The sequence below is a fragment of the Pleurodeles waltl genome, chromosome 5 (assembly GCF_031143425.1).
Source record: "Pleurodeles waltl isolate 20211129_DDA chromosome 5, aPleWal1.hap1.20221129, whole genome shotgun sequence".
NCBI lineage: Eukaryota > Metazoa > Chordata > Amphibia > Caudata > Salamandridae > Pleurodeles > Pleurodeles waltl.
In genome coordinates, this window is record NC_090444.1 from 1,526,260,541 (window position 1) to 1,526,285,078 (window position 24,538).

At 42.7% G+C, this 24,538-nt stretch overlaps 1 protein-coding gene across 1 annotated transcript in view; it reads left to right on the forward strand.

Annotated features, from left to right (window-relative positions):
* CSMD1 (CUB and Sushi multiple domains 1) overlaps positions 1-24,538 on the forward strand; it is a 5,088,256-nt gene that overhangs the window by 3,942,426 nt on the left and 1,121,292 nt on the right. Inside the window, exon 42 of the mRNA XM_069235813.1 lies at positions 14,376-14,564. Coding sequence (XP_069091914.1) covers positions 14,376-14,564 — 189 coding nt within the window. The remainder of the gene's footprint in view (positions 1-14,375; positions 14,565-24,538) is intronic.

Here is a 24,538-nt window from a genome sequence, read left to right on the forward strand (position 1 = left end):
GCAACCTCTAAAGCCATAGCAATTCATACAGTAATATGCAGGAAAACAAAGATTGGGTTATGTCATCAGTGATGTCATCAATTATGCCATTTGACCTGGCATCAGTAATGCCATAAATTATGTCATAGAATTTGGCACCTATTATGTCATATGTGAGGTCACAAGAAATGCATGTTGGGGGCACAAGTTATAGCTAATGCTGCTAACTGTAACTGGTGAATTTGTGTTTTTGTTAGTTCATAATAATAATTTTGTAACCGAGAACTTCACCCAACTATGACTTTGCCAATCAGCAATAGATACTTATTGTTAAGACCTAGTTTCCCTGCGACATAGGAAAAGCGGTTTTTGTTTTGCCCAAAACTTTGGTGCTGTTTGACAAATCTTCAATGAATTTGCAAAATTAGTGTGACAGTCATTTCAGCTGCTGTCTTGAAAGTTTCCAGGAGATTCGTCAAGCAGTGGCTGAGAAAAAAGGGGTCCCAAAATGCTTTTTCCCCATGCAGTTTCCTATAGGAAGTTTAAAGACAACTGCAGACCGAATGGCTGGTCGGAATAACACTAAATTTGGTAAAAAGGAAGCTCTTGGTTCAGAAAGACCCCATTTTGTTATTTGGTGTAAATCCATTCAGTAGTTTTTGACGTCGGGGATCTGCAGAACTTGGAGATCTCATGCTGAGATGTGATTGGCTGCCAGTACAAACTTTAACACAGGAAGTGTTGGCAGCCATTTTGGGACACAGGCTCAGTCGAGTCCCCCAAAAAAAGTTTAACCAAAAAAGGAAAGGGGGAATGTTAGAAATACCCTGACCCCCTAGTTCTGGTGCTGGGGTTCAGAAGGGACCCCACCAGGGCAAAAAAAAACAGTTCCTTTTTATTTTTTTTGCCAAAAAGTGCAGAGGATGAGGGAATCCGTCAAAAAATCTAGAAAAAATCAATTGCCAGTGCTTGTTTTCTAACCCTATGAGGCAAGAAGCCTTTCCTTATTAAACAAGTCACAGGCCCAGTTTAAACAAGTCATGTGACACCTTGTGACCAGCGCTGTGTGGTCCTTTATTGACTTGATGCCAGCTAAATGAACACACTCAGATAATGACGAGTCCCTAAGCATTACTTACTGTCTTGAACTAGTTAAATGTTGCTAGCCATAACTAACGCTTGTCCTGTGGTTATCCACGGTCATCCCAGCCCATTGTTAGACTGTGTGTTACTGTTCTCTGCTTCCTGTCCGCCTGTAGCTGGAAGTGGTGTTCTTACAGCATCACAATTACTTTTAAAATGGTGATGCAATAATGAAACAAATAATTGGATTATTGATTTTATTGACGTTTGCCTTCCACTTCAGTTTTCTGGCCAAAATAGGAAATATAACAATTAAAATGGTACTCCTCTTTGCCCTTTTGTGGCCATTGTAATGTTAGAAAGGTGCTCAGGTAGAGAAAAACGGAAGATTATGATTTATTCCCCAACAAGGTGTGGGCAGATTTAACATGACCTCTGAGCTATCTGCGTGCACGCTAGCAATTCTGAAAGTTGCATCGTCAGCATCTCTCAGAAGACTCGTAACATTGAGACAACCTTTTTCCACAACCGCCTATAAGATATGACTTCGGAAGAGCTCTGTTGGTTTTCTTTTCAATTAATCCAATAAAATGTACAAACACCTATTATGGATTTTCCAACCATGCTAGAGGTTGACTTGAAGTATCTGGTAAACAATTCCTTACCTCTTGTCTGTGATATAAGAAGTTGCCAGTGAGCTCAATTAATGTCCTCCACCAATTGAGTTAAAAATATAAGGAAAATATATTGAAACTACACAGATTGGCAAAATACAAAAACAAATGTTTTACTGTTATCTACTGAGGGAAATATGATGACTTGACGGTGTGCTATCTTTTAAGATTCTTCTTTTTAATTCTTTGTATCGTAAAATAACTGTACAAAAAGCATTCTCAAAGGATGAGGCGAACCTTTGGCTTTTCCAGTATTTATTGCTGATCAGCATCGGCAGAAACAAACCAAGAAAGACAGTATTAAATGACTGTTCCCAGTGCATGGCAAACATGCATCACCCTACATTCACACATATGTGTCAAAGCAATATGGCTGCATTTTTGTTACTTTAAATTTACTGTTCTAAGATGAGAGGAGTGGCAAATCAAAAAAAAAAAGTCCAGAAAGTGCCCTTTTTTTGATTTGGTGTAAATTCGTTCAGTAGCTTTCTAGTTAATAAATGAATACCGCATTTGTATATATAGGGATGCGAATCCTTCGCAACTCTTGTGCAGAGTACCGTGAACCCTTGCACCAGGAGAAGTTCTGTGATTTGCAGGCCGCAACCTGTGAAGAAAGTTGCTGCCGCCATTTTCTAAACCGGGACCGTGTCTCGGGGGATGAATTGCCAGGGAAAATAATGAAGAAAGGGTCAGGGTAGTGGTACTCTCACCCCATGGGGGCATTTAAGGGGTGCTTGTGGGAACCCTTACTAGTTTTAAAAAGCCTAGAACCAATTTTTACACATGCATGGAGTTACAGCAATGTCACAATGCTCAGCGCAGCCCCCGTGTAACACTGTGAAGGAGTTGCAAATCTTGCTGAAAATGTTTTAACAGATATACATTCACACACTAATGCCTGCACTCATAGGCCCACTCAGGCATGCACCTATCAACTGACTCACTCAGCAACTCATGCACATACTCTCAGACCCATTCATACACTGAGGGTGTGACGCGGGGTTGGGTGGTTATAGGAGCTTAGAGGCAGGGTGAAGGATGGATTAACCTATAGTAATTAAAATTACTTTACGTTAAAAAAAAAAGAAATTCACTGACAAAAAAACAACACATATTTGGATCTCAAAGTTAGATCACATGATTTGTGATTGATGCAAGGTAGGTGATGAATTCATTCCAGAAAATGCTTGTTTACTATGCATAGACAAACACAGTTTCAAAAAATGCTATTGATTACTAATTTCACTGAAATGTGAACAGTGTAAAAATCACTGTGTGTGATAGCTAAAGTAGCATTGTGTTGGTGATGCCACTTCATTAAATGGTTTGCAGCTCTCTTTTGACCATCTAGCTAGGTAACACAAAACACCAGTGCACTGGCTCTGGCCTGATTAGCATGCGGTTAAGCAAAATTCATGTTACAGCAGCTTCTCCTGGCATATTGGGCTCCCGATCCTTAGCTGCATGAATACCCTGGCCCAATACAACAAAGTTAATGTTGCAGCAGCCCCTCCTAGAATATGGGGTTGATGATCCTTAGCTATAGACAGGCTCTGGCCCAATCGGCAGTGTTCACCATGGCTCAATTCACAGCAGCCCTCCTCTGGCTACAGGGGTCGCCGACTCTGACCTGCAAATAATTAATGACCTGATCAGTGCAGCAGCCTTTTCCTCACACCTTGCAATGGGAACCCACTTGACAGGATTCCCCACTGGACCCTAATCCCTCCAGTGCCCTCCTTTTCCACATAGGGCACACTGGTCTTGAGAAGCAGGCAGACAACAGTGCTCCAGAGCACGTGTTCTTGGATTCTGTGAGTGATGCCCCCAACCCTGTGGAAGAGTAGCAGGCCTCGGCCACCAGTCCTGGTCAAAGCAGAGCTTCCCCATCTCACACAGCCTGTCAGGCTGCTTGCATATGACACTTTCAGGGTCTCAAAGTCCCCTTCATATAGTCTTTTTCCAGGTATCAAATGTGATTTAAAGTCTAGGTCTTGATGTTTATGTTGAGGGTGTGCTTCTTTTGAAGTGCCCAACCCTCTGCCCTTATCTTCCTCTTGAGAGCAGTCTGTCCCAACAGGAGCGACTCCAAAGCTGATTATTCCATAGGCCACAGTATTGAATAGCGTTCACACCTGGATGTCAGCCTCAGTGATATGCTTATCAAAAGTTTACCCCAAGGCCTACTCCTTATGAATCTCTTCTCAGCTCCATCTCCTTCCTCAGTTGTGCCCTGCCACCTTCCTTCTGACCTGTCACTGAATCAAAGATCACCTTGTGAAGTGTACAGGGAAGCATGGCACTTGCCTCTCCAGTGTGTGTCCCACTCAGGTTACAAGAGTGCAGCAAAACACAAATCTGTCTGAACGGATTCCTCTACTTCTTCATGTTTCACCATGCAGGTCTGTCTCCCAAAATAGAACCTAGGACCCTCCATGTATTTAACCATTCACAGCCACTCATACACCCAGTCTATGAATACACATACACACGCTGCACAACATTGTATCCTTCCTGTACTGTACCATTCATAGGCACAGATACACTAGAACATGCATTCAATGAGTATGCACAGCACTGTATTCTTCAAGTACAGCACCACTCACAGGCCCACATACAACTAGATTATGCAGTTAACATCCATGCATTGCTCATCACTAAATCCTTCATGTACTGTATCACTCACAGAGGCACAGATAGATCCAGAGCATGCATTTAACATGTATGCATAATGCAGTACACTTTTTTGCACCTTGCCTTTAGTGTAATATCTCTTATTGAACACAGGTCACCATTTTCTCAAGGCTCATCACATAATATACAGATGTGGTAAAAGTAAATGTTGTATACATTTAAGGTTATATTCTATATGTCAAGATGAAGAATATCTCAGCAGTTGACAGTCACTCAAGGCCACATTCCAATCCATCTTTTTTTGCCCAATTTCAACTCCAGATGGCAATATGGAAATTAGCCTTCGCCCTGTTCTGATTGAATAAGACCATCCAAAACTACAAATACAGTTCTAATATTAATGGGAACAGAAGCAACGGCAAACTAATTTCATTCTATGTAGGCCTTACCAGTAAATCCCAAAGGACAGTGAGCATGGGAACTATGTTCTTGCATACCCATGGCAAACGTAGGGTGTCAAAAAGGGAATGCACAAAGGTGATGTTTGGAAAGTTTAGAAAAAAAGACTCAGCCAGTGGCACTCAGGCCTTACAACCAGCCTTGGTCCTGCCCAAACTGTTTAGCCAGCCAGGCAGAAAATGTGATATTAGTTATTGCCAACCCAAGAGTGACTCTGACCTGAATTCATCACCTTAAAAGTATTCGCTACATTTCCAGTTTATACATTTCATGTATGTACTGATTAAATAAAAAAAATTATTACATCTCAGACAGGGCTCACAGGCAGCAGCATGTACCCCTAGCCTCAAATCAAGAGAGCAAAAGGCAATGCGTCTCTGATCTCCATGTCCGTCTTGTGGTGGGAGCTGTCCCTTCTCTCTACTTGGCTGGTGTTGGCATCTCTGCAGTGGCAGCCACTTGGTGGGGTATTTTGATAAGATTGTGGAGTGCTTGGTGAAGAAGCCAGTTGACAGATTACAAAGGTACAAAATATAATAAATATGGGGTTCTTCTTATGCATATTATTTCAGGGAAGCAATACATATGCTTATGGAAGATGGTCGCCTCACAAGTGCTTGCTGTCTGAAGATCCAACCCAGTGTGGTTTTGGCCTTTATTCATGTGATATATTTCTCTGCCTAGATAATATATAAGGAAGGTCAGGCTACAGAAGGAAGTGTCATAATTAATTGGTTCCCCTTGTTTTTCATCATCCACTCAGTTAAATTTTTCTGCCAGATTTTTGGCTCTGTTTTTTTGCAGCATATTTCCTTTAGGGTTACTATTTTTCTGGAGTACTGTAGGCTAGGCTGTAGGAGGCTGGACTGGCTTGTAGTGAGTACCAAGGGGTACTTGCACCTTGCACCAGGCCCAGTTATCCCTTATTAGTGTATAGGGTGTCTAGCAGCTTAGGCTGATAGATAATGGTAGGATAGGCTACTAACACCTGAAGGAGCCTATCAGCAGGAGTCTCTGACGTCACCTGGTGGCACTGGCCACTCAGAGCAGTCCAGTGTGCCAGCAGCACCTCTGTTTCCAAGATGGCAGAGGTCTGGAGCACACTGGAGGAGCTCTGGACACCTCCCAGGGGAGGTGCAGGTCAGGGGAGTGGTCACTCCCCTTTCCTTTGTCCAGTTTCACACCAGAGCAGGGGCTAAGGGGTCCCTGAACCGGTGTAGACTGGCTTATGCAGAATTGGGCACCTCTGTGCCCAACAAAGCATTTCCAGAGGCTGGGGGAGGTTACTCCTCCCCTGCCTTCACACCATTTTCCAAAGGGAGAGGGGTTCACACCCTCTCTCAGAGGAAGTTCTTTGTTCTGCCATCCTGGGCCAGGCCTGGCTGGACCCCAGGAGGGCAGATGCCTGTCTGAGGGGTTGGCAGCAGCAGCAGCTGCAGTGGAACCCCAGGAAGGGCAGTTTGGCAGTACCAGGGTCTGTGCTACAGACCACTGGGATCATGGGATTGTGCCAACTATGCCAGGATGGCATAGAGGGGGCAATTCCATGATCATAGACATGTTACATGGCCATATTCGGAGTTACCATTGTGAAGCTACATATAGGTAGTGACCTATATGTAGTGCACACGTGTAATGGTGTCCCCGCACTCACAAAGTTCAGGGGATTGGCTCTGAACAAAGTGGGGGCACCTTGGCTAGTGCCAGGGTGCCCTCACACTAAGTAACTTTGCACCCAACCTTTACCAGGTAAAGGTTAGACATATAGGTGACTTATAAGTTACTTAAGTGCAGTGTAAAATGGCTGTGAAATAACGTGGACGTTATTTCACTCAGGCTGCTGTGGCAGGCCTGTGTAAGAATTGTCAGAGCTCCCTATGGGTGGCAAAAGAAATGCTGCAGCCCATAGGGATCTCCTGGAACCCCAATACCCTGGGTACCTTAGTACCATATACTAGGGAATTATAAGGGTGTTCTAGTAAGCCAATGTGAATTGGTAAAATTGGTCACTAGCCTGTTAGTGACAATTTAAACGTAATGAGAGAGCATAACCACTGAGGTTCTGGTTAGCAGAGCCTCAGTGAGACAGTTAGGCACCACACAGGGAACATATACATGCACACCTATGAGCACTGGGGCCCTGTGTGACAGGGTCCCAGTGACACATACATATAGGCCACAAACCTATGAGCACTGGGGTCCTGACCAGCAGGATCCCAGTGACACATAACAACCATACTGAAAACATAGTGTTTTCACTATGAGCACTGAGGCCTGGCTATCAGGATCCCAGTGAGACAGTGAAAACAGTGACAAACACCCTGACATACACTCACAAACCGGCCAAAAGTGGGGGTAACAAGGCTAGAAAGAGGCTACCTTCTCACACAACCCCCCCCCAAACGAAGGACAATAAGGCTAACCTTGGCCAGTTGAGACTTTATTGTCTAAGCGGTGATAAGTAGAGAGTAGCTCTGCAATAGACTGGTTACTCCCTTTATCATCCACTATATGGTTACTTCCCTGTGGGGATGTAAACCACCCTGTTTGAAATTTTTTAGCTAAGTAACAATGTGAAGATGTATTTTCAGAGTTTCTATCAGTAAGTTTTAGTTTAGAGCAGTGGGAATTGTCCACTGAACCTATTTGTAGTGATGGAAATGCCAGACAGGGATGCTGTCTCAGAAAAGCCATAGCTGGGCAAAAACTTTGTCCATCTGGCTGGAAGAGAGAACAGGGATGCTGTGTCTCTTGAGTTGGAGCAGGGCAGGGATGCTGTCCTATGAGCTCCACACTAGGGCAGGGATGCTGTCCTAAGTGTTGTGAGGTAGTGCAGGGTTTCTGCACTAAAGTTTCTCTGGGAGGGTTGGAGGGATGCTCCATGTTAACTAAAATGGTGCTGTTTTTCTCACCAATGTTAGTTATCCCACAGAGAGGTACTTCCACCTCAGGGAGTACAGTTTTGCCAACTGATGATTCCCTTGGAACAGGTGCCACCCCAGGAGAGGTTTCTCCCACCACAGGAATGGTATCCTGAATGGTAGGGTGGTTAGGGGATACTGTGATACCCTTTTTACCTGTTGATGGAGAGGGTTCCTGAGTTTTCAGGCCTTCTCTCCTTTGCTTTTTCATTTCAGTAGAAATGAGAGGGAACAATTCCTCAGGGATGCCCAGCATGGCTGCATGGGCATAAAACTCTACATCAGCCCAACCTGAGGCCTCTAGGTCATTACCTAAGAGACAGTCTACAGGTAAGCTAGGTGATACCACCACCTGCTTAGGGCCAGTAACTCCACCCCAACTAAACTGAATTATAGCTAAGGGAAGAAACTTAGTGGAGTTATGAACATCAATAATCTTATACTGTTGTCCAATGATGTGTTGTTCAGGAGGCACTAGGTTTTCAGTCACCAAAGTGAAACTGGCACCTGTGTCCCTGTAGGCCAAGGCCTCAACACCATTTATTGAAACTGTCTGCCTGTACTTATCCATTGTAAGGGGACAAGCAGCCAGTGTGGCAAGGCCAATGCCACTAGGTGTGACAGAAACTGTCTTGGGACTGATTACATCAGTTTCCACTATGGACCCATAAGTGAACCCAACTACACCCTTTGCTTGACTGTTGCCAGCAGTCCCACCACTAGTACCACTACTGCTAGGGGCACTAGAGCTTGATGTATTAGTGGTGGTAGGCTCAGGGGGTTTACCTGGACAGGACTTATCCCCTGGCCTATGGCCTCTGTTTTTACACACAAAGCACCAAGGCTTTTTAATGTGTGCAGGTTGGGAAGAAGAGGAAGAATTCGTTTTATCCCCACCCTCTGAAGAGTGTTTAAGATTTGAAGTGGGATCTTTGGTTTTACCCTTATCCCCATGCTTATCTTGAGATTTTTCACCATCTTTCTTCTTATTGCCATCTTTGTCATCCCCTGTATGAACTTTTCTGTTCACCCTTGTTCTGACCCATTTGTCTGCCTTCTTTCCCAATTCTTGGGGAGAGGTCAGATCAGAGTCTACCAGGTACTGGTGCAACAAATCAGACACACAATTATTAAGTATATGCTCTCTCAGGATTGTGTTATACAGGCTTTCATAATCAGTAACTTTACTGCCATGTAACCACCCCTCCAAGGCCTTCACTGAATGGTCAATGAAATCAACCCAGTCTTGTGAAGACTCCTTTTTGGTCTCTCTGAACTTTATCCTGTACTGTTCAGTGGTTAAGCCATAACCATCCAGGAGTGCATTCTTAAGAACTTGGAAATTATTAGCATCATTTTCTTTCACAGTAAGGAGCCTATCCCTACCTTTTCCACTAAATGATAGCCATAGGATAGCAGCCCACTGCCTTTGAGGGACATCCTGTACAACACAGGCCCTCTCAAGTGCAGCAAACCACTTGTTAATGTCATCCCCCTCCTTATAAGGGGGAACTATCTTGTGCAGATTCCTGGAATCATGCTCTTTTGCAGGATGACTATGGGGAATACTGCTGCTGCCACCATGGGTATCTAAACCCAACTTCTGTCTTTCCTTCTCTAATTTAAAAGACTGTCTATCCAAATCCAGCTGTTGCTTTTTAAGCTTCAGTCTGGTTTGTTCCACCCTCAACTTATTGAGTTCCCTCTCTAACATTCTGTCATCAGGGTTGGTGGGAGGGACATTTCTAGAAACAGAGCTATGATGGGAATGAACAGAAGGAGACCTGTCCCTTACAGAAGCCAACTTAACAGCTTGGTTTACAGAAACATTACTACCAGTATGGTGAGAATAAATGCTTTTGCTATGATGTGAGACAACAGAAGGAGACCTGTCCCTTACAGAAGCCAACTTAACAGCTTGGTTTACAGAAACATTACTACCAGTATGGTGAGAATAAATGCTTTTGCTATGATGTGAGACAATACTATTTATTTGGTGTGGCTCATCATCATTACCATCTATGCTAGATTGTCTAGTAATGGGCAGGCTAGGAAGTTTCTTTCCTGAATCTTTTCCTGGGGGAGTCCCTGAATCAGATTGGGAACTATTAGGTACTTTTTCAACAGATGGGGCACCTATGGCCTTATCCTGTTCTCTAAGCATGTTAAGTAACAGTTCCAAGGAAGGATTCTTCCCTACACTCAAACCTCTCTCTATACAGAGACTCCTTGCTCTTTTCCAGCTAAGGTTGTCATATGCAAGTTTGGACAGATCAACACTTTGGCCTGTGCCAGACATTTTTTAGAGAGAGTTAAAGTGATAGAAAAAGAGAAAAAAGTTTTCAGAACTTTTTGGAAAGACAGAAAAAAAACTTTTTAAACTTTTAAGAACTTTTTGAAAGTTTAGAGGTACTTTTCAGCACTTAGAAAAGAGTGAAAAGAGGAAATGCAAAACTTTTTGGCTATGTGTATATACACTGACCTTGTTTTGTATATTTTTCTCTTATGAAAAGTACAATGACAAGAGTGGTAAGTAGTCTCAAGCACTTATCCCACCACTGCACAACCAATGTAGGAGGCTGGACTGGCTTGTAGTGAGTACCAAGGGGTACTTGCACCTTGCACCAGGCCCAGTTATCCCTTATTAGTGTATAGGGTGTCTAGCAGCTTAGGCTGATAGATAATGGTAGCTTAGCAGAGCAGCTTAGGCTGAACTAGGAGACGTGTGAAGCTACTACAGTACCACTTAGTGTCATATGCACAATATCATAAGAAAACACAATAAACAGTTATACTAAAAATAAAGGTACTTTATTTTTATGACAATATGCCAAAGTATCTTAGAGTGTACCCTCAGTGAGAGGATAGGAAATATACACAAGATATATATACACAATAGCAAAAATATGCAGTATAGTCTTAGAAAACAGTGCAAACAATGTATAGTTACAATAGGATGCAATGGGGAAACATAGGGATAGGGGCAACACAAACCATATACTCCAAAAGTGGAATGCGAACCACGAATGGACCCCAAACCTATGTGACCTTGTAGAGGGTCGCTGGGACTATTAGAAAATAGTGAGAGTTAGAAAAATAACCCTCCCCAAGACCCTGAAAAGTGAGTGCAAAATGCACTAAAGTTCCCCTAAGGACAAAGTAGTCGTGTTAGAGGAATAATGCAGGAAAGACACAAACCAGCAATGCAACAACTGTGGATTTCCAATCTAGGGTACCTGTGGAACAAGGGGACCAAGTCCAAAAGTCACAAGCAAGTCGGAGATGGGCAGATGCCCAGGAAATGCCAGCTGCGGGTGCAAAGAAGCTTCGACTGGACAGAAGAAGCTGAGGTTTCTGCAGGAACGAAAAGGGCTAGAGACTTCCCCTTTGGTGGACGGATCCCTCCCACCGTGGAGAGTCGTGCAGAAGTGTTTTCCCGCCGAAAGAACGCCAACAAGCCTTGCTAGCTGCAAATTGTGCGTTTGGCGTTTTTGGACGCTGCTGGGGCCCAGGAGGAACCAGGAGGTCGCAAATTGGAGCTGAAGAGAGAGGGGACGTCGAGCAAGACAAAGAGCCCTAACTGAAGCAGGTAGCACCCGGAGAAGTGCCAGAAACAGGCACTACGAGGATGCGTGAAACGGTGCTTGCCGAAGTTGCACAAAGGAGTCCCACGTCGCCGGAGACCAACTTAGAAAGTCGTGCAATGCAGATTAGAGTGCCGTGGACCCAGGCTTGGCTGTGCACAAAGGATTTCCGCCGGAAGTGCACAGGGGCCGGAGTAGCTGCAAAGTCGCGGTTCCCAGCAATGCAGCCCAGCTAGGTGAGGCAAGGACTTACCTCCACCAAACTTGGACTGAAGAGTCACTGGACTGTGGGGGTCACTTGGACAGAGTTGCTGGATTCGAGGGACCTCGCTCGTTGTGCTGAGAGGAGACCCAAGGGACCGGTAATGCAGCTTTTTGGTGCCTGCGGTTGCAGGGGGAAGATTCCGTCGACCCACTGGAAATTTCTTCGGAGCTTCTGGTGCAGAGAGGAGGCAGACTACCCCCACAGCATGCACAAGCAGGAAAACAGTCGAGAAGGCGGCAGGATCAGCGTTACAGAGTTGCAGTAGTCGTCTTTGCTACTATGTTGCAGGTTTGCAGGCTTCCAGCGCGGTCAGCAGTCGATTCCTTATCAGAAGGTGAAGAGAGAGATGCAGAGGAACTCGGCTGAGCTCATGCATTCGTTATCTAAAGTTTCCCCAGAGACAGAGACCCTAAATAGCCAGAAAAGAGGGTTTGGCTACCTAGGAGAGAGGATAGGCTACTAACACCTGAAGGAGCCTATCAGCAGGAGTCTCTGACGTCACCTGGTGGCACTGGCCACTCAGAGCAGTCCAGTGTGCCAGCAGCACCTCTGTTTCCAAGATGGCAGAGGTCTGGAGCACACTGGAGGAGCTCTGGACACCTCCCAGGGGAGGTGCAGGTCAGGGGAGTGGTCACTCCCCTTTCCTTTGTCCAGTTTCGCGCCAGAGCAGGGGCTAAGGGGTCCCTGAACCGGTGTAGACTGGCTTATGCAGAATTGGGTACCTCTGTGCCCAACAAAGCATTTCCAGAGGCTGGGGGAGGCTACTCCTCCCCTGCCTTCACACCATTTTCCAAAGGGAGAGGGTGTCACACCCTCTCTCAGAGGAAGTTCTTTGTTCTGCCATCCTGGGCCAGGCCTGGCTGGACCCCAGGAGGGCAGATGCCTGTCTGAGGGGTTGGCAGCAGCAGCAGCTGCAGTGAAACCCCAGGAAGGGCAGTTTGGCAGTACCAGGGTCTGTGCTACAGACCACTGGGATCATGGGATTGTGCCAACTATGCCAGGATGGCATAGAGGGGGCAATTCCATGATCATAGACATGTTACATGGCCATATTCGGAGTTACCATTGTGAAGCTACATATAGGTAGTGACCTATATGTAGTGCACGCGTGTAATGGTGTCCCCGCACTCACAAAGTTCAGGGGATTGGCTCTGAACAAAGTGGGGGCACCTTGGCTAGTGCCAGGGTGCCCTCACACTAAGTAACTTTGCACCCAACCTTTACCAGGTAAAGGTTAGACATATAAGTGACTTATAAGTTACTTAAGTGCAGTGTAAAATGGCTGTGAAATAACGTGGACGTTATTTCACTCAGGCTGCAGTGGCAGGCCTGTGTAAGAATTGTCAGAGCTCCCTATGGGTGGCAAAAGAAATGCTGCAGCCCATAGGGATCTCCTGGAACCCCAATACCCTGGGTACCTTAGTACCATATACTAGGGAATTATAAGGGTGTTCCAGTAAGCCAATGTGAATTGGTAAAATTGGTCACTAGCCTGTTAGTGACAATTTAAAAGTAATGAGAGAGCATAACCACTGAGGTTCTGGTTAGCAGAGCCTCAGTGAGACAGTTAGGCACCACACAGGGAACATATACATGCACACCTATGAGCACTGGGGCCCTGTGTGACAGGGTCCCAGTGACACATACATATAGGCCACAAACCTATGAGCACTGGGGTCCTGACCAGCAGGATCCCAGTGACACATAACAACCATACTGAAAACATAGTGTTTTCACTATGAGCACTGAGGCCTGGCTATCAGGATCCCAGTGAGACAGTGAAAACAGTGACAAACACCCTGACATACACTCACAAACAGGCCAAAAGTGGGCGTAACAAGGCTAGAAAGAGGCTACCTTCTCACATAGGCTCGTTATAATCCTGTTTTCAGGGTGGTTTTGCTCTTCAAATTCTACACCAACTTAAATCAAGAATTGCCAAGGCAATTGTTTTTCTGCCCTTTGTGTTTTTTTCTTCTAAATAATTCCCTGTTACAGAGAAACCTGACATCTTTCAAATGTACATTACTATGAAGGATGACATTTTGGATTACGTGGAGTAGTCATCTTTTTCCTTAAGTGATCCAGAAGGAAACTAGAGAGACCTTTACTGTGTGCTGTCCTTTACATATACATATAACAAATTATTTTTAGAACAGAAACTTTATGCCTCTAACCAGTAACATGCAATATTGGATCACCTCCCAAACTCTGGTATGATGTTGTCATCTGCAAAACAGATAAACTAAAATAAAAAAAACATACAAGCATCCAGAAAAGAAAAAGTAAATAATCACATTGATAATTAAATAAATATAAGATACACAAGTTCAATAATACATTTACATTATGACAGCTTGCGTGTTTCAAACAAATCAACTTAGCACTGTCTTTATGTTCTGAATGAAAAAATGTCAAAGAAAAGCCATCACATGATATAGACTGAGCATGGTATTTATTGGGGCATTCTTCTAACTTTTTTCAGAAGCTATCTTGATAGGTAAAGGTACAGAACGTGTTGTTGTTTACATTATACAATTTGAAATGAGCACTATCATTCAAATAGTGCCTGACAAATTACAAGTCGATGGAGATTGTACTATAACGCAATACAAAATAAAAATACAAATAAAAATGAAAATGTTAATTAGCAAAATCAATTCAGTGTACTGTATCACACATTTTTATGATCATTGAACTGTCCTCTTTGGAAATATATTATTGGCAGTCAAATGGTATTGTTTTCTAATTTAGCATGCCTCTTTTCTTTCAGCCTATGAATTACAGAACTGCCCAGAAACAAATCCCTTTTCAAATGGATATGTTGTCAACATGGATTATAGTGTAGGACAATCAATATCATTTCATTGCTATCCCGGATATGTACTTATTGGCCAACCTGTTCTTACCTGTCAGCATGGAATCAACAGAAATTGGAATTTTCCTGTTCCAAGATGTGAAGGTAACTCCTGTATGTTGAAACATTTGCTTCAATTTTTTATGGTTGTGTTGGTTTATATGTTTGTATTGTGTCATAGCACTGTCAAATTGTACTATACTTGTAATGCATGAAAGTACACAAGTTCTAAAAAACTTGTGTTCAACCTCCCCTTGAATATGTTTTTCATCCCTTTTCATGGAAACACATTTGAAGAATGCAAATGATCAGAGGACCTACTGCATTACTGCAAATGTTTATTTTTGAAACATAATAAGGGCTGCTTCAAAAACCTAACTTACTTTTTTGAGTAATTTACGCTTTCAAGTAAGTTTATTACTGTTTGGTATTCACAATCTCAAAGTTTAAATTTATTACAAAAGTATGTCTCCAACCCACAAGTCAGCAATTGGCTTACTCGTGTGGGTGAAATGGCTCCATATGTCCCTCCTGGACCTACTTAAACCCCTATAACTCCTCCCTAATCACCTCTAGCTCCTACTTAATTCCACTGATTTTGTAGTAAGCTTCCTCCTATTTCTACCCACTTCCATCAGTTCTTCCCCCCATTTTCTACTAAAGCATATATGTATGTGTGCATGGACTCCATGGTCGGGGTAGAGAACTCCGTATGCATAAGTATGGGTAGGGCAGAGGTATCAAACTCTGCATGTAGTGATTAATACAAGATAATAGTCTTGTTTAAAATATGCACCTAGACACAGGAGTAAGAAATAATCTGCTCTTATTTTTACAACTCCAGATAACAGAGAACACAATGTAAAATCAAAGCACAATGAAATAAATTCACTTACATAGTTTAGAAAATTATGCTAAAGAGATTGGCCAATTATGTGCCAAGCAAAATGAGATTATTTAGATGTATCCATCAAAGGCAAATTATGCAGCACCTTCTGTAGTACAACTATTAAGCTATTTGATATCTCACGTTACAGTCAACAACCTTAATATCACGGAAAATGCAAGGGATTATTTACAAATAAAACAATTCACTTTATTTAAATGTTTTAGGTGTACACTCTACAGCCTTTCAAAAATCTTTTAAACAAGCAGCATTACATAGAATCTTGGTATGATATTATGTAACAGCATTTCCGAAGCACATCAAATACCATGAAAGTTGTCCTGGCTCTTCAAACAGAGAATTGACATCCTGGGGTGAGAGTCCCATTCCTGATATGATTAAATACCAAGCCCAAAATCCTGAAAAGCCAGGTCTGTAAGCCCTTCCTAAAATGTAGAAAAGAGGGGATATTCCACAGAGTACAGGGAAGCTCACTGAAGAGTTTAACAGCTCTGACAGAGAAAGCAACATGTAGGAATATATTTGATACACTTTTGTGACAGTCAATCTGGACAGGAACAGTGGACTGCTTCAAATACATGTGAAAGGTGCTTAAAAATAAGTATTTTGTTCACTGGAAGCCAGTGCAGGACTTTCAGTGCCATTCTTGCAGCTGCATTCTGCAGTTTCCTCATTTATTCCAGATGCATCGCTAAAATGAAGGAGATGCAGTAGTTGAGGCAACTAAATATAGTAGCCAGAATCACTACACAGTGCATATTCTTTGGAAGAAAAGGCACTATTTTCATCAGCAACTTCAGTAAAAAGAAACTGGTTGAGAAAACATACATGACCTTCCCCGCTAGGGAACGTTCTGGATCCAAATATACCCTCCAAACTTTTGACTGCCTTGGCCGAGACAGTCAGGACAGACCAGCGAGGAGGCCAAAAGTTCACTGGCAGCGGGCTTGGGATACAAGAATGTTGTATCAAAAGTACTTTCATCCTGTCAGAATTAAACCTCAAAGATTTGTATTGGAACCAGGCTGAAACTGTTGTCATGGACCAGTTCAAAAAGGTCAGCACCTGACCTATCCAAAGTGATGGTCAACTGAGTATCATCCACATAATTTATATGCTGGAGGCCAAACAATTTTACTGGATTCATCAACGGGCATATGTAACTAGTGAAGGGCATTGGGCTAAGTGCTTATCCCTGACAAACACATTGTTTGCAGAGCCTTATATTCTGACATAAACAGAGGTAAATATACTGCATGAGCCCTATCATTAAATAAGATCTACATCAGTCTTGTGCTCTGCATCAAATGCCAGTTTGGGAAGGTGTGCGATACGGTGCCAACAGCCGCAGATCTATTATTACTAGGGCTAAAGGCTCTTCTTTGTCCATCAGCACTGAAACGTCATACGCTCCGGAAAGCAGGGCAGTCTGTCCTTTGTGACAGGCGAAACCTCAGCAGTGCAGTCTAAGTTTTGGCCAATAAGAGTTCATTGGCATGTTTCTCTAGGATCCCGACAGTGAAAGAAAGGAGAGATATAGGGCAAAGTTTAGAGAAAAGCGAGGGGTCGAATTTTTTTTGTTTTTTAACAGTGGCACTAACAGTGCTCTTTTCCATGCTTCAGGAACTATTGAATACCTCAAATGATGGACCTTAACTGCTGCTTTCTACTGGAAAGGAGGCAGGGGATCTGAGGGTGATTTTAATGAGGTGGTAAAAGGAATATGTTTTTCCAGAGACAGCAACTCCCAATAATTAAAAAGAAAGCCCTGGTTTGTATTATCCACGGTGGAAGGCACTACCTTACTGCCCCACTCAGCTTATCATGCCTGCTTCAGCGGTCGCTCCTGTGAACAGGAGGTCACTAGAAGGGATTTGATATTCAAAAAGGGCAGAGATCCTATCTTCAAAGATGTTGGACAGGTTACCCATCAGCTCCTTAGTGTTTTGATTGTATTTGCAGTACATTTTGCTGTGTAGAAGGCAGAATTTGCAGTTTGCCAATTTCTTATATTTCTTTAAGGCCTTCTTCAGTGCATTCTCCCAGATATAGCATAGTTACGACACCAAAGGCGACCCAGCTTTTTACAGCCCAGTTTAGCCTTCCTCATTAGTGCCAAGAACCAGGATGCAGTAGGAATTCATCTGGCATTTTAAAAATGTTGTAAGGAAAGAGAACATCCTAGGCTAATTATATGCACTCACTAGATTGTGCATAGCATTCTATGGCCAATGCAGGGCAACCTCTGGAGTCAGAGTCCCTCAGATTTTGGACAAGGGATGTCTAAATTTGGCCACAGATGTTTCTTCTTTCTATCAATAATTTTAGAAATGGGCTCAACAAGTAACAATATCAACAAGTGGTCCATCCAAACCAGTGGGACACCATCTGTACCGTGGAGGAGGTCAGCTGGTACAAAAAAATAAATCCAGCCAATTATATTTAGTATGAATAGGTGCCCTGACTACCATATCTAATCCAAATGCTAGCATGCTAATAATAGGTTTGTTGGCCACCAGGCTCAAAGGACGGTCCATCCAGGTATTACAATCCCCAACCGTTATGGATTGGGCATACACCAAAAAGGTTCTGAGCACCAGGTCATGAAACAGGTCAATAAAGGTTTCAGCCAGTTCCAGGGGCTGTAGTATATTATCTATCTAAGTAATGAATAGGTCAAAGAGATTCATTGGGTTTAAGAAATTGGGTTGTTGGTTGAGTGGGGCGTGAGCCCTGGTCAAGAAGCAACCACAGTCCTTGTCAGAGTAAGGTACAAGCAAACACCAGATTAATCTGTGCTCACCCCCTTGGTAGATTGGCACAGAGCAGTCAGGCTTAACTTAGAGGCAATGTGTAAAACATTTCTGCATCACTTCAAACAGTAAAATGATGAAAACACCACAAAAAGATCACCAATTTAGAAAAATAGAGGAAAATATAATGAATAAAACTAGATCAAAACAACAAAAATCCAATCAGTGGAACCTGAGTTATACATTTTTAAAGAATACAAATTATAATAGTGTTTAAACGCCAAAACTGCCAACTGCAGCACTCTAGTCGTGCTGGACCTGGTTTCAGTCAAAAGTTCAGGCCACCCGTGATAAAGCATAGGTTGGATACAGTCACCTGGTTCGGCCTGTTGAAGTTTACCTTCTCAAGTTTGTGCTGAGTCCTATTACAGAAGATGGTGAGGAGCAGGGAGAGTGCTGTGGGATGCTGTTGGTGAAGCATGAAGAGCCAGCCAGCGTCTGCAATGGGTGTTGCTGGAATTTTGTGGTGTCAGTCCCTGTAAGGGGTTGATACTGCAGTGCAAATAGTGGGGCTTATGGAGGTTTGCATTGATTTGTGCTGCAAGCGCCAAGGTCTCAGTGCAAACAGACCCTTCATTGTCGAATAGAGCCCAAAAGCTTGATTTCAGCACCTATGAGCCACACTAAGGGTCCAGGACCTGAAAGGCACCACTTGGGGGTAAGGAATCCACTGCATCTAGGTCGAGGTGATGCAAGATGTTGGGGGGTATGTCCCTGATGTATAGATCAGTAGGCCAGCAGACTCGCCCTTGGAGTCCTGGGCTCAAGATGAAGGTATTTGTCCAGTTCTCCTTCACCAGGCAAGAGGGCAGGAGTCAGCAGGTTTGCACATCAGGGCAGCTGTTTCTTTAGAGCAGCAGTCCAGCAGAGTGTCTTTCCTTGCAGCAGGACAGCAATTATTTGTCCTGACGGAGTATCTACAGGTTCAGAAGTGTAATGAGTTGATAGTTGCAAAGGTCCTATACCCAGTTGTGCCCTTGAAGTGGGGGTGAGGCTTCTAGGAGTTTCCATCTAAAGTCTCCAGAAATTCTCCCTTCCCTATCCTGGCACCAGACTGACTACAGTGGATATGCAGCCCCTTGTGTAGAGACAGGACACAGCCTATTCAAGTGTGAGTGGGGCTCTGCTAATGCCCTCCCTCCCATCCCTCTGTTGATGGCCCAGCGAGGCATACCTAAGCTCCCTATTGTGTGTGGTTGTCTAGAAGGAATATACAAAGCTCAACTGTCAGTTACACCCATTCGCATGGCCAGAGACAGGCTACAGGTACTACATGTCCAAGGCAAAAAAAATGGCAACTTTCTAAAAGTGATATTTTCAGTTTTGCACATAGAGATCTAAGGTCACCATAAGTCAGGGTTTTAATTATGATTCCAAGGATACCAACTATGAACTGGCTACCTATTCCTATTTAGAAATTGCACTTATAAAATGTAATAAGGTAACTCCAATGTTGTTCTATGGAAGAGGTAGGACTTACTGTAGCGAAAAACTAATTTAAGAGATTTTCCCTACCGGGACATGTAACACCTAAAAAATGATGTCTACTTTTTAAATATATTGCACCCTGCCCTCTGGGCTGTCACGGATGTACCTTAGAGGTGACATATACATTAATAAGGAAGGTTTGGGTCTATGCAAAAGGTTTATTTTGCCAGGTTCAAATGACGGTTTAAAACTACACAGACACACACACACACACACCCTCTCTCTAATCTCTCCCACTCTGTCTCTTTCTCTCACATGCTTAAATGGCTACTTAAGTGGGTGTCACAATCAGTGCTGCTGACCCACTAGCAGCATTTCATTCACTGGCCCTGGGTACACGTAGCACAATTTTACTAGGGACTTATACGTATATTAAATGTGTCAATTGGGTATAAAACAATGTTATCATGTTTAGAGGAGTGAGCACAAGCACCTTATCGCTGCTTAGCAGGGGCAAAGTGCATACAGTCCTAAGACCAGGAAAACCAACATCGGTTACAAAGGAGAAGGAAGGCAAACAGTTTGAGGGAAGACTACCACCAGGCTAAGAGGTCTAACATTAGGTAATTGTGGAAAAAGTCTATGATCAGTATGGTGACAACATATTCATCTACTGAAACCATATTGCTTTATTTCAAGTAGTTTAATCATGTATCTAAAAGTGGTCCACAAATGTCAGAGGTAATGCTTATCTGACTTCAGCTGCTGTCCATAGGCTTGTTTCAGTTTTGTAAAGTCAGAAAACAGTGGTGTTTCTCTATTATCACAACTTCAATCTAGTTACTGAAACTGGATGCCACCATTCCGTAAAACCCTCTAAAATCTTGATGCTTAATGTACCTTCTTACGTATTTTCCTGCCCATTTTATATTTTGAACTTTTTTGTGCTACATTTCTCTTATAAAAAACGTGTTTTATCGCTCCCCCATAGCTCATTTATAGATACTAGTCGTTACTCAGATATCATTTAATTTTTTTCAGTGAATCGTGCACCTATTGTTTCCTAATGTTCATCTTAAAAACTCTATAATATTTTTGTGATCCAAGTATTAATGTAGGTTTACAATGCATTTATTTGTCAACTATCCCTCTAAAGGACTTTTGAGTCGAATTAGTATGGCTAAACCGTGTTTGCCGTAAACTCTCGTGAATGACATGTATCTAATTTCCCTCATGGTACTATCAGCCAAAAATATGAAGATCGTTTCAGCACACACACCATGTTACAGTACATGATTTCTTGTAACTATTGAAATATGGGCTTCACACATTTCAGAAAATTGTTAAAGATAGTATACATTTGATCTTCATTTGAGCAGAGGCAGATACACATGTTTAATTTTGCCCAATACTGCATGTATTGCTGTTTATAGTCATATGATCAAAACTGTTGAAACCTATCAAATCCAAATGAAATTGTACATCATTGAGAACATTTAATACAGTCATGTGAACTTAACATATCTGAAACGTAATGTCTTCATAATTGTTTACATGTGTGGCAATAATAAAGCACGTTCTTGGAACACTAATTCAACCAAACTGTACGGTCAGAATTTCCAAGATGATTACAAGAGACCATCTAATTTGGTATATAACAATTCAAAGAATGTGCTATCCAAAATTGCCTTTTAATGTTTCCTTTAAAGTTTTAATGCAATATTTTTTTTTAAGTTAAGAATAATAAATGGTGTTATCAGTGTCAGTAACCTAAGCCTCTATACTACTGTTTAAGGTGCATTTGTTCCACAGTAAGAGTCATTTCACATGGACAGAAGACAGCTATTGCTATACATGTCAAAACTGCCTTAACAAAGTCAATTATCACCTTTATTATGGGTTCCAGAAATCTAAAACATTCTCAATAAAGAAAAGATGGTTCTATAGAGCTTGCTATTTCTCTAATTTCCTATAATGTTCCACCTTAATTTCAACTGAACAGTAACGTTGTTCAATGCAATTGTGGGGTAAGTATTGCCATTTCTCATCATGGTGAGCCCTTAAAGTCATTAAATTAACCTGTACAGAGTCCTGTGGTAACAATGGCGCAGAGCAGATCAGATTAATTTAGAGGCAGTTTGTACTATAGTTATGCAGTACCAAAACAGAAAGGACATCAAAACACAGCACAAGAAAAATCCCAAGCTAATTTAATAAAACAGATGGCATTTAAGAATTACAATTGCACCAAAACAACAAATATCCAATAAGTGAAATCAGAGTTATGAATTTGTTTTAATTTAAATGTAAAAATGGCACCATAAAGCAGAAAGCGCCAACAGCTGCCATCTAGTTCTGCTTGACTGGCACCTGGTTGCAAGTTAAAGCTGACCACGAAGGAGTGCTGATTGGATACAGAACCAGATTTGACCTGTTTTTTCCTTTGCAATTAGTCTCTCAAATGTAAGTCAAAAACCCTCAGCATGACAAGACCGAAAGCTGTGGCCAAAGAGGGATCCACATTGTCGGTTAGTTGCTGGATGAGGTATCACTGAAGCAGCTGACATTTGTTGGGAAAGCTCAGAGCCGCGGGAATTTTAATTTTGCACCCACATAAGCTCCTTCATGAGCTCAATACTTTTTGTGCCTCTGCATGGTGAAGATTTCTATCTTTGTACTTAGTCACTTTTTTGGAGCTTTGATTCTTTAGGTTGGGCAAGTTTGCACACTGTAGCCGAAGAGAGCTAAAAAGAGCTACACAATGCCTGATACCTCCTTGATGAGGTGCCACTGAGCTGTAAAGCTCTGAGTGGAAGCAACCTGCATCTTTGGCCCAGAGGCAACACATGTTAGTTGGATCAGCTTGACAGGTTGGTCCTGGTCCTCCAGAGGTCTTTGTAGCTAAAAAGTTTTTATGTCCTAGGTTTCAGGATACTTTAGGAGGTGTACACTTTGACACCAGCCAAGGGTCCAAGACCTTGGGGGCAGCCCTTCGGGGTCAATACTCACTCCAGTAGATGCCTGCAGCAAGGTCAAGGGCATGTCTAATTACAATTGGTCAGCTGAGAAGTTGCAGGAGGCCAGCCTTACGACTCTTGGATTCTATTTATTTGTCTTGAGACAAGAAGGAGAGCAGTCTTCCTCAGTCACAAATAGCAGGTCCAGCCCTCTTCTGTTCTTCAACTCATCCAGAATGTGTACTGAGGCCGGTGCACTGGGTGCTACATGTATGCCTCACACCCACCTATGGGTCCGGGGAAGCACCTGTCAACTTCTTAACCAATGACAAAAACATTCCCAGGGGTGGCAGCATTTCCTGTGTGCCCTACTGCAAACAATCCCATAGTGCCCACTCTACCTAAACCCAAAATGGTAGAACCTTTCTTCCTCTGTGCGGAGCTCTTGTTCTCACTCTACAGGTGTGGCCCAGGAAATGAGCAAGCCTTCCTCTGTGGTCATTCAAAACTGGTTCTCAGGGAAGCACCTCTCTCATTGACATTGGTGCCTGGCTTACCTGAGAGATAAATGAGTGGGCAGGCCCAGGTGTTAGCCACATTTTCGTGTGGCAGGGTAGGCCCTTTTGAGGTTATTTAAGTTCTTGGGTACAGCCCATATAATCAGCCTACCTGAGAAACAGAATACCTTTCCACATCAAGGCTTTTGTTTGAACTATGGAAGGAAGATCACACCTCATCAAGAGAGCTATACAGCTCCTGGATGGCATTTGTATCTCATGTAAACTGCCCTATAGAGTCTTTAGACATGGAAAAAGTAAATCTCAATGCTTTTCCATGAAACAATCAACCCTGCTATAGGAAAAAAGCATTTTGGACATTTCCCTCTAAGGACATGCTTAGCATTACAACTTTACATGTACTACTTTTAAATAACATACACATTGCCTTCTGGGCAATAAGGCCTAATTTTGGGTGAATTATTAATAGTTAAAAGAGAGGCTTAGGCCTGTCATATAGGGGTTACTTTGGAAAGGCCGAATTTGCACTTTAAACCTGTGCAGTCATGTAACACATGACAGGCCTGCAGTCATGTTTACGATGTCACTGTACTGACTGGCACAATGGGTGCTTGAGTTCACTTCTGATATTTAACTTGCAGTCCCTGGGTACACCTACGTCCCATATACCAGGATCTAATAGGTAAGTTAAAAATGCCAATCAGGGATTTGTCACTTTCATCATGTTGGAAAGGGGAGGACATTGTTCTTCCACTGTTTTTCTCTGAGTACCTAGCTTTTCACAACAAATCTTCCAATTTGCTTGGTTATGTCGTCTGAAAAATCACTCAGCAGAAACACAATGTAGTTCTTGTCTCTATACAGTTTTTCCCTGTCTAGCAAACTTTTAAAGGTGTAGCCTCTGATGCTATTACAGAAAAGACAGTTCAGCAGGAATCGGCTCTAGTATAGTATTTCCCCACATAAGGAGGTGTCAAAGCTTGCTTGCTTCTTTTTTAAGTATTTAGGGTCATATTAAATAGTAACATGCCACTTCATGCTAATTCAAAACGTATTCTGCTTGTGAGAACTTATTGATATCAGAGGGTTGCAACTGATTTTGTTTGTCTTGTGATGAGGTGCTTTGTCTGCACAAAAGTGAAGTCCTCAACACTCCCAAACATGAAGAGGTGTCCTACAATCCTGTGTGTTGCTCAGGCTGTTTCTACTCCCTATAGATTCATTTTCTCACTCCAAGAAATTTTAAGGGGCACTTTCTGATCTTTTGTCCATGTGTTATTTATCAGGTTGCGCATTTACCACAGAAAAAAAAAAACACAACTTGTTTAATCAACACTTACAGTAGATACTGATTCTGTGGTACATGATAAAAGCATAACCAGAAGTGTTTCATATATATACATTATTTACCAAACCCCTTGGAATATGTAATTACTGAATGTGTGTGATTAGCAGT